We start from the raw sequence: 11,322 nt of genomic DNA on the forward strand, positions 1-11,322 counted from the left end.
TGACATAGTTGATAGAGTAGCTCATGATTCATCTCAGGCAATCAACACTTATAAAAACTTCATCACACATGGCTGTAATATTCTGGTATCATGAACTTGTTGTGAAGTTTATCGTCTCAAAGGAAATTGACCCTAGTAACTGAGAATAAAAATCACATTTTCAAAACAGAAACAACTGGCTGCTGTGAGTCATTTTCACACAAACAAACTGAAGTCCTGCAATCCTGCTTTCACAACCTCTTACTTACGCTTCATATTGCATCCTGTGAAACACCGTTTTGTAACCCAGCACAAACCTGGTGTGCAAGTTGTTTTCTTTTTGTTAGTTGGTTGTTTTTAAAAACATCTTTGTGGGAAGAATGTGTCATAACTGTTGTATGTTGGCATCCATTAAAATGCCGTTGAAAAAGCAAACCATTTATCATGGCTTTTTTCATCTTTTTTAGGTACGTTTCATTCTGTCATACTTTGCGTGAATCAGAACAATCAAACTACAAAATGAGTAAACAGTTTGTTTCTGTAATACAGCTCAATGACCAATATCAAATTACCCTTTGTGCTTTTTTTTTTGTACACTAGATTTGGAAGTATTTTTGATCCAAAAATTTAATCACTGAAGTAAGAAACTAATAAAAAAATTGAACAGCGGCTGTGTTTCTCTTGTACACCGTGTACAGTGAGCCTTTTTTTAAAGAAAGCACGTTTTTAACTAATACAAAATGTGTTTTATCAACCAGTAATTGATCAAACTGCAAGCTTTTGTGATCACAGTTTTAAAGATGCTACACAGATTTTGAACTTTGGGGTTTGTTGTTTTCTAAGATGACCATTCAATAACGGTTAAACAATAATATAAAAGCACTGAGAGTAATGAGCTCCTACACTTAAAATATGCAGTCGATTGTGTGAACGGCATCTGCCACATAGATTTTACTCCACGTTCTGTTTATTTGCTCGTCGACGGAGTCACATTTCAGGACATGATATGGCGATGCTGGCTCGCAGCCAGAGCCCGACGCTGCTCCGTCACTGTCGCTGTGCAGATGAGGATTTGTAGCACAGCTTGTGCTTGTGTTTCTAGTCGCTTCACAGAAAATTGCTTCTGTTTTTTTTTTTTTTTTCCCTAAGAAAATTGCTTAACCTACTTGTATTCAGAGTATTACACAAAGAAAAGCTGACCAACGTCATTGGTAAACAATAGAGCGATCAAATACTTCCTCTTCGGTTTGGCTGCATGTTTGACTCTGGTCAGTTTGTGATTCGGCTGTGTGCAAACGACTGGTTCAGTCAGAGCAGCGTGAAGCCTCGGCTCAGCTGCTGCTGCGTTTTGATGCTTTCTTTTCTGTTTGTTTTGTTTCATTTGATACCACAGAAATCCCTTCAGGTTGTTAATTCCAGTCTTTATCCTCTCCATACTGTCAGCCTTCATTACCTCAGAACAAAGAGAAAACAAACATTCTTATTCAAAGTCTACTTCACACAAACGAGATGATCTGGATCTACAGAGAGATGCATTTGTACATATTAAAATCTTGAAAGAAGCATCAAACAATTTGCTTTTTGAAGCAAATTTACTTCTCTGTGTTTTATCGTACTGACCACACTGCTGGATCCATTATAGGCCGCAGTCGTCTACCCCCGGGGGTCTGATATCAGTTAGTGTGCTACACTAAAGATAAGCAATGGGCAGTCAGCGCCAGAATATTTTCTCTTTTTTTTTTCATTTTCTTTTGTTTTTTTTTTTCTTTTTTTCATTACAAACAATAACACAGCACACATCACTTGACTGAAAGAGGAATGCTGACAGGATGCTCTGGCCTGATGTTTGTGTGTTTGTTCCTTTTGGATGATTTTGCCCATGATTCATCCGGAGTAACTGGGCATGTGTGGAAAGATGAGTGTGTGTGTGTGCGCGCGCGTGTGTGTGTGTGTATATATATATATATATGTGTAAGTGTGTGTGTGTGTAAAGAGAGCACCATTTGAAGACAAATTCTCTGCAGAGAAAACAGTCACCTTTAGATGATGTCCAAAATCAGAACCGAATAAAAAGGAATGTCTTATTTGTGCTATGAGAGCCGCGGCCCAGTCAGACGGTACTGCAGGTGGTGAACTCGGTGGTCCTGGAGGTCCCTCACAGACGTACAAGATCAGGAGGCGTTTGCTTTTTTTTTCTTTTTTTTTGGCCCCCTCTGCCACAACTCAGGCACACTGAACACTGGAAGGGGAGGATGGAGGATGTCGAAGGTGTCGTGAGACGGGTGATCAGACAAAAAACTGTTCCAGAGTCAAACATCAAGGTTGGAAGGGTGTGTGGCTTTGTGCGTTCGGTGGGTCGGCCGCGTCGCCGCGCCTCTGTCACACGGTGCCGTTCTCCTGCCTGGGCTTGTGGGGCGTCGTGCGGGTGGGCGTGCTCAGGGAGGGGGCCAGGGTGCAGAGGAAGCCGGCCAGCAACGTGAGGCCCAGGCCCCCCCAGGCACAGAACATGGACCAGCCATAGCCATGGCTAATGTCTTCGGGGAGGCCGTACATGTAGCGGGGGTAGCGGGACAACTCGAAGTTGATTCCTGCCACACATGTGCACAAGGAGATGATGCAGCACGTTCCTGCGAGAGGATGAGAGAGGAGCAAGTCATTTAAAATGGTTCCTGATCGATTATTAAATTCCTACATCAGGCTGGAGACTGGAATCGTGTTACTGCAGGACATTGATCTGCTCGCACTGTTAACCAGGAGACGCTCTCAGCCGCCACCAACTAAACACAGACATTGAATTAAACCGGATTTAGTCTGCATGCGAGTGTGTGTGCGTGTGCGTGCGTGTGTGTGTGTGTGTGTGTGTGTGTGCATATGTGCTTTCACAGTACCTCCCATGAGAAAGAGTAGCCCAGCTACATATTGCATGAGGTCATGCTGCTGGCAGCATCCCAGCACTCCAATGATCCAGCCAAAAAGAATGATGGACACGGCCATGCCCACAAAGCCAGCCGTCATTCTTCTTAAATCTGCAAACAGAGGCGAAAACATCACAGGGGGGAAGAGCGACTCGCCGGCGCCCAACGACGAGACAAAAAAAAAACCCATCACTTAACGCGGCGATTAATGGGTTTTAATGCGGGAATAAAAGCCGGAATGACAAAATTAACTGTTGCACACAAAGCACCCTTCAAGGGACAAATAAAGTTCAGTTTCCACCTTTAACCTTTGTACTAATATTTGAGCAGGATTCAGACACTGAACTTTTGACCATATTGTGAAATGAAAACAGGATCTCAATAAGAAAGAATCACGGTAATATCAGTCCTTTGGAACAGAGAAACCCACACTCCCACTGTGAACAATGTGAGCACTTTGGAGTTTCTGTGCCTCGTTAAACTGCGTTCTGTCGCTATTTAGAGTGCGATGAGTGAGGGAATTGGAGGAGGATGATTCTTTTCCCGACAGGCTTCATTACTGTTCAAGGAAACATGACTGAAAAAGGGATGATTGGAGTTTAGAATTCACATTTATAGTATTAAAATAAATATTTAAGGATAAAATTCAAGGAGTAAGCTATTGAACGACCTTCGTTTCTGACTTCCACTTTCAAAGTAACACCGTTGCTATAATATTTTTTGATGCCTCTGAAAGCCCAAATCGTTTTATTTGGAATTTCCAACATCAAAGTCTGACATGAACCAGAATATGCTGCCGAGCGTCAGACTAAGTATGTGTTGCATGTCGTCTTAGAGTTAGCAGAGTGACTTTCACTCCCAGTGCCTGAGCGTTAGCGGCTCCTCACCCACATTTCAAAACACTGATCTGCTGGTGAAACAGCTTCCATCATTACGGGGGGAAATGTGCGGCACATCCACAACATTTTCACAGGCAAAGACTGCAGGAGTAAGCTACTCTAACACACATCAGGAACGAGCAGCTCTGCTCAGATTGACGGCAACAGACGTTCAATCCTCAGTATCACAGAGCGAAATCATGAGCGAGCGCCTCCATTCGCCAAACAGTTCACTTCATATCTGTGAATTAAGTATATTAGATTGACATATATGTGTTAGATAGTTGTTCACACTGATGCTGATTTATTGTGAAGAGATTTAACTGGTATTCCTCCTACCATTATCTGTATAAAAGAATCATTGACATACATTCAGTGGCTCAACAAAGTGAAACCGGTGGCTGCAGGTGTGCTGCCTGCTGTCCGTGTTCTGGACATGCAACATTATTCAAATTTATGTTCAAAATGAAGCTGAGGAGACAATAGGTCTTAATAAAGCCTGGCATGTTCATTTTTTAAAAAAATATGTCTGATTTGACTTTCATTCTTTGTCCAGCTGTGCGCTCAATAAGAGGAGGAACTGCACCAGCTATTCCAATCACAAAAGGAAATTACTCCTAAATCATAAACATCTCATAAATCCCAGTGAAGAAAGAAGCCGTAATGTTCCACATCGATGGTAATTGCATGTTCAAAGGATAAAATAAGACGATTCCAAAGCAGAATCTGTAACAGCAGTGAATTAACGTGAGTCCAGTGAACATAGCGGTGCTGTCAACACGTTACGACACTCGCACTGGCTATGAATCAACACACCTAGAGGCTGAACGAGAACTCGTACATCACACTGAACATCAGGACCGATGCAGTCCAAGGCCGAACAAGCCTCTGACTCTTCCTCTCCGCACACAGGCCTGCCCGAGCTTTAACAGCCACATTTTAAAGGAGGACACTGATCTGCCTGACCTGAAGTTCTCAGATGAACCATTATAAAACTCAGCAGCTTCTCAGCAGCGATGACCCAATAACCTGCGGTCATCAGTGGAAGGGGGGGGGGGGGGGGAATGGGGGCTTCTCAGGTCAGCCGTGTATTCAAACATGAGAGAGCAGCCAGGCCGAGAAGCGTGGCGAAACCTTTTAAACAATTCAGCAATCAGCAGGTAACCAGCGAGAGCGAGGCTGCTAATATGATAAGAGACTCCTCTGCTGCTGTGACGGCAGATGAAAGACTCCAGTGTAGAGAGGAACCAAACGAAGGTATGGACGGAGGAGATAATCCCATTAAAATCTTTCACTGGTGATGAAAAAAATGTCCTTGAAAGTCAAATGGTGAACTGGAGAATAACAAGGAACTGCACTCTATCTATCTATCTATCTATCTATCTATCTATCTATCTATCTATCTATCTATCTATCTAGAATATGCGTATAGAATATTTCACATTTTCTAAAAGTTTATGATAGAATGAAAAAGGCAGTGTTCAGATACAGATAATGATCCTCACATCTCTGTGTTCATGCAGCTTATTATTAGACAGAACTGACACCAGCGGATGACGTAAGGTATGTTTAAAAACCTACACGTCTAACGAGAGGAAGGTATGGTATACATCCTCTCCTTGACATTCGTTGAGCTGTAACCATATCTGTCAGAGAGATTAAAACTCTGAAACAATGACACATTTAGGATGTAGTTTCACATTGGGAGGAGAGAAGGTTTTTACATTATTCTCTTGAACCAATCAGCAGGTCCTATCTCGTACAAGATTAATTTATTCTCTGGAAACTGCTTCAATTCCTCAAAAAGTGTGTGTGTTTTTTTCTTTTTTCCTTTTTTATATTAGTGTTTTGAATTCACAATTTGGTAGAAGATATGACGAGACTCCTGTGGATGAATTTTGACCAAAACAAAGGATTCACACGAGTCAGAAATCACAAAAAAGCAAACATACCGGTATTTCTATGAATTCAATAAATGCCTCAGAAAGCTGTGCTTTCACTTTCCACCACTTTCAGAAGGAAATTAGTGTCTCTTTATCAGCTCCACCCTTATGTTAATGTTCTTGTTTATTATATACATTATTTTGAATTAATGGTCTTTATCACCACTTATTTCTCTTGAAGTTCATTAAAGTATTGTGATTGTGTTCCTGTCTGGGGTTGTGAGTTTCTCACACAGCTGTTTTCAGCAGAAAGACAGTTGATATAATAAAACAATCAGATCTTCCTGTGAAAAAAATGACAGCCTTAACTGAGTATTTGATTAAAAAAACCAAAGGACACAGTGAGGAATGGCTTCCTGTGGCGCTCTGTTTTACTTTTAGGAGTGATGAGTCGGCACTCCCGTGCTTCACGATAAGGTCAAGGGTCACGTGTCAGTCGATCCTCATGACAGCAGTTGACACACTGAAGCCACAGACCCCCGCTCCACCTCGGCTGCCCCACCTGAGCAGCCTGCTGCACCCACACTCCGAATCCTCATGTATTCTTAGATTGTTGTATTTCCATTGCCTCATGGTTCACCAACACATGTTCTGTCAATAAAACCTCTGGTTCTAGAAGAGGAACATCACTTCGACTTCCTGTCATTTCTCTGCATTGCTGAGCAGTCTGTTGCATCTGTTGGTTGGAGACACTGAAGCTGAAGGAGGATTAACACACACCAATGACACAAGAACTTTGTGACTTACGGAGTGCGTGCCACTCGTCCTGGCGTATAGTCTTTGTGATGTTGACGGGTAAATTCCGCGGCAGGATGGACGAAGAGTAGTGATACTTGACTGGGGTGCATCTGTCGATCACACCTGGACAAAGCATCGAGTTGTCGACAGTTACGATCAAAAAGCGAAAACATCTTTGATTTAAATCTGTGAGAGAGCCGGCAAAGAAGACTGATTAAACATTCAGAGGGAAAACTTCTGATTCATTTTCACCTTTACTGGCTCTTAACTCTCCACACTAACCTCATTAGCTCTGTTTTCCCAAAGCATTCGTCATCGAGGAAGGGTACGGAATCAAAATGAATGATTACAGCAGGGAGCACTCAACGGTGTTGCGAATCTCTCACTGGAGCCAACGAAACGGATTTTCTTCTTATGGCCAAATTTCCTAACGGTTGACAGTACGTGTGTTGACAGTTCTTTAAACTTCTGTGGGATCCCTCTGTCTTTGTTCCTTTTTTTTTTGTTGAATTTAAAGTTGTTTTGTTCATATGTTTGATGCTGTAGACTTTGATTTGAATGCACTTTGTTAACAACATCCAAGGTTACAACCAAACAGGCTTGTTTTCACATCAAGGTGTGTGTTTTGTAAGTATATGATCTCCCGGCAGGCTTCATTACTGCAGAGCCAATGTGCAGAATACCATACCTGCCTGCTTTCAATGCATCTTCAATTAGACGTAATTCTGCACATGTTTAGGTTTCAGCAGAGGCTGGTGGCTGCTTGGCAAACCTTTCAATGCCTCGTGCACCTGTGGTAGATTCACACAGATTATCTTAATGATGCTGCTTGATTGGAGCTCTTCTCGGGACATTGTGGGAGTCTACAGACAGAGACTGACTGGCATCTCCCCGCCTCTTCCTCTCAGCCTTCTGATGAAGTGGGACAAACCAAACCGCCGTCACCCAGCAGATCTCTTTTAATCTGAGGGAAGGTCTACTTATCTAAATGAGGCGTTAAAACCTCTGTTAAACTAACTGCTGGATTTGGATTTCAAACTCGTGCCAACTGAGATAATTTTGTGTTGCCACATGCTGAAAGTCTTAAAACAAAAAAAACAAACAAACTGCTGTTTCAAACAGCTCACTGGTCAAAGATTGACACCTGACACACTGTGAACTCTGAACAAATGTGTTCAGAACTCCAAGCATTTATTTAGCAACATATCAGTGATGAGACGCCACATCCTAGTCAGAATTAATGATCCTAAGGAGACACATCTACCAGTCACTTTTTGCAGCTTTTATATTACAATTTGACTTATTTTGGTAAATTGTATTACATAACAGCTGCTCCTTCACTGTTTACACTGACAGGGTTTAATTAAGGTAACTTTACATCTGAATAATAGCTGACATCTCATTTCATTATGACTTCGTTTTATTGGGCGAGATCATGTCTTATGAATAATATGTTGGCTCACTGCTGGAGTATTTTGACATTTCTGCATGTAAACTGTACGACTATATTATACTATATTTTTATTATTTCTATTATTCCTTTGCTCAGACTGCACTTTTGATGCACCCACCTGAAATTGCAGCATAAATACTGAAGTCAAAACCAAACCAAACAGAAGAAATCTTTCAGATAAGAAGCAAAACAGCTTCTAATTCTTCCTCCAAAAAAATCCAGTTGCCTCTTTCATACTATCAGAATGATCACACAGTATCTGTGAAAAGACACTCAGCATTTATGTGGTTATTATGAGTATTAAAACTGGATCTCATAGAGTCAATTTAAGTGTGAAAGTTTAAAAAAACATGAACATTTGCTTATTAAAGATACACTTAATCGTTGATTTAACTTATTTAAATAAAAAACATAGTAAAACCTAATTATACAAAAAAAACACTCACTGAATATCTGGAAGACCATCAAAGTTAGTTAAGTACATTTTAAATATAAGTAATGAGTGAGTACACTTAATGTAGGAACATTTGGCTAAAATCCGAGTGCAGATTGTTACAATATTATTATGACACGGTTTGAAAACAACAGCTTTTCAGCAAACATGCTGAGATGCATGTGCATTTCTATTTTAATGTAAAAATCCTGACATGCAGCCTGCATGCTGGACTGAAACACCTCTGTCACTGTTTAAAAAGGTTACATGAGGTGGAGTGATTGCACAGGAGTGGTGTGTTTTTGCATCAAGGAGAGCTTCAGCGGGACGCAGAGGTACAGTTAGTCAAACAAAAACAGACCGCTGTAGTGTTTCACATTTGATATCGTCTATTAGCTTTTATGCAGATTTCAGTGGTTAAGCTGAGCACATTAAAAAAAAAAAAAAAAAAAAGCCAGATCCATTTTCTGGTAGGGAGACAACAGCATGTGCGATCAGACAGAGACGGATACAGCGTCTACGTGTTGTTTTTGACAATTCACACAGGGTCTGTTCTTGGAAGATAAAATCCATCTATGTGGCATTTGTGAAATTACATATGCAAGGCATGCTTTTTTTTCACAGGAATTGCACCTCTTTTGTTGTACATCTGCTGAGCTCCATCACGAGCTGAGCCTGGATCAGGTACTGAGGCCTGAAATATGGTTTCTCATTGTTGTGGAGGGATGGATGCCTGAGCATGTGGCCCAGCATTCCAACCACATCCTTCACAGAGCCGTGACTGGAAATGAGGCCAGACTGCTGCCGGGGATGAGAGAATGGTCTTGGAGGGGTGGGGGGGGAGGAGAAAAAAAAAGCAGTGAATGTGTTGGGCTTTTTTGTTTGTTTTTCTGTCGACATGTAAAGTGGACGTGAGCGGCCTGTGGTGCTCCTGTGTTTGTGTCGCGTGAGCTCATCATCTCTCAGCATCACGGCCCGCCGCCGCTCGAACCCCCCCGCTGCCCCCCTCCCCCTCCCTCCATCCCTCCATCCCTCCATCCCCAGCTGCCCCTGTTTACCTTTATCAATGAGGTCGTCGGTCTCCAGGTCGAACCCCTCCCGGTGACACTTCCTCCACAGCCCCGACACGGTGGAGTTGAACTGGCGGCTGCAGTGGGACTCCATGGCGGACGCGGCGGTCAGAAAGTGCCGCTTCCCCCGGATGAGGGGAGCAGCCTCCGGGCCGCTGCCTCTCCTCGTCTCCAGGCTCTTCGGAGGCATCTGGAGGGGCAGGTTGTGGTTGGAAATGTAGATGTTCCGCTTGTTGCCGTACGTCTTGCACCTCTCCCGGTGCCGCCTGGCGTCGGTCTCGTACCAGTAGTCGGTGCAGATCGCCATGGCGAGCAGCCCCAGCGCGCAGAACGCCAAGAAGAGCCCGGTGCCCGTTAATATTTTCATCGCGGCCATCTTCCCCTCTCGATGGAGAGCCCCGAACAGACGCAGGAAGCTTCCTCCTCCGTGGCCGTGGCGGCGGCGGCGGCGGCGGCGGTGGTGTCGGTACCGTGTGAGATCAATCACCACGGCACTCACTGCCTCGCGCGCTCCAGCACCGGGAGCATGATGCTGCAAGGCCGGCGGCGTCTGCACGGGATGCTGAGCTCTATTGTTGTGGTACCCGGTGGATGCAATGTTGTTCCCACCATCTGTTATGGTACAGGAGGAGGAGAGGGGATGGATGGCGACCAACGCTGAGAGGAGGAGGAGGAGAGCAGGAGGAGGAGGGGGAGGAGGAGGAGGAGGAGGAGGAGGGGGGCAGGATGCTGGGATGTAGTTTCGCTCTCTCTCCTCCAGGATGTTGCAGGATGGGGAGCAGGCAGGAAAGTGATGCCTGAATGGTCACTTTTTTAAATTTAAAAGAGGAAAACACATCTGTAATGACTCATATATAATATAACTAGAAAGGTTTTCTATTAGTAGTAAACCTTCCTTCTTTGTCTAGTTATTTTACACCATCAGAGCAAAAGTGGTTGCCATGCAGTTTAAGTGAACCACATGGTCCACATGAGTGCCACATTATAGTGCAAAAAAAAAAAAAAAAGAGTCAATTCTACAGCTGTTCCATGTTTCAACATTAGATTGAGCAGGGATAAAGGACACCAGTTGACACAATGATTTGTAAAGGCAGCATCACATGAACAAATAGAGCAAACAGAAAGGTGGAAAGAATAGAGAATAGAAATACATTTCAAAAGAAAAAAGAAAAACATAGATACAGAACATCAAACCAATTACAACATTAAAAAAATATGAGATTTTTTCTGGATCAACTTCAACATCAAATAAATAGTTGCTTAACTTGAAAAGCAGTAAAGGTTTTCAGTCTTGTTTTAAAAAACTACAAAGTGCAGGTTTCTGGAAGTTTGTTTCAAATATTTAGTGCCAAAAATAAATAAATAAATATACAAATAAAAGCAGTTTCTGCATGTTTGATTCTGACTCAGGGAACAAAAAGCAGGTTTGATCCAGATGGTCTGAGAGGTCTGAATGGTTCATGACATTACACATTACACAGAGATGTATTTTGGCCCTAAAACACTGATAGATTTGTAGGCCAGCAGTATAATTAAAAAAGAATATAAATTATTTGTATGAAAGGAAGCCTGTGCAAGGATCTGAAGACAGGACCACTGTGATCCAAACTGTTGGTGTTTGTCAGAATTAAGTATATAAGAATATACAGCATTTTCACAGTCAAGTTTGCTTTCTTGCAAAATCGTTCCTACCAGATCAGTTGATGCCCTTAAATTGAAGGTATGCATGGAGAGAGACAGAGAAAGATGAATAGAGAGAGGGAGAAAGAGAGAGTAAAATTCTTGTAAATAAATGTTTTTCTCTTCTTCTCATTCATGTTTGAGATAAATAAACATCTATGAAATTAAATCAAAGGCCTGCCACTGACAGTGTAATGAGAACAGTTAAAGTTCAGTCGTCTCTACGTGTGTGC

At 42.6% G+C, this 11,322-nt stretch overlaps 1 protein-coding gene across 1 annotated transcript; it reads right to left on the reverse strand.

Moving 5' to 3' along the window:
• Positions 1-1,725: 1,725 nt before the first annotated feature.
• tmem276b (transmembrane protein 276b) lies at positions 1,726-10,079 on the reverse strand. The gene is made up of 4 exons (XM_030088255.1): positions 9,398-10,079; positions 6,463-6,576; positions 2,868-3,005; positions 1,726-2,606 (listed from the first exon to the last, which is right to left on the reverse strand). Exons 1-4 carry the CDS (start codon positions 9,783-9,785, stop codon positions 2,359-2,361), a joined length of 888 nt encoding a protein of 295 aa, XP_029944115.1. The 5' UTR covers positions 9,786-10,079; the 3' UTR covers positions 1,726-2,358.
• Positions 10,080-11,322: the final 1,243 nt, after the last annotated feature.

The sequence above is a fragment of the Salarias fasciatus genome, chromosome 1, assembly GCF_902148845.1.
Source record: "Salarias fasciatus chromosome 1, fSalaFa1.1, whole genome shotgun sequence".
Lineage (NCBI taxonomy): Eukaryota > Metazoa > Chordata > Actinopteri > Blenniiformes > Blenniidae > Salarias > Salarias fasciatus.

What these genes read in the sequence shown, in the direction of transcription:
- tmem276b (XM_030088255.1), bottom strand. Translation starts at nt 9,785, where the DNA reads ATGGCCGCGATGAAAATATTAACGGGCACCGGGCTCTTCTTGGCGTTC. An exon ending in CGACGACCTCATTGATAAAG is followed by an intron (nt 6,577 to 9,397) that starts GTAAACAGGGGC and finishes TGCTTTGTCCAG; the next exon opens with GTGTGATCGACAGATGCACC. An exon ending in GGACGAGTGGCACGCACTCC is followed by an intron (nt 3,006 to 6,462) that starts GTAAGTCACAAA and finishes CTCTGTTTGCAG; the next exon opens with ATTTAAGAAGAATGACGGCT.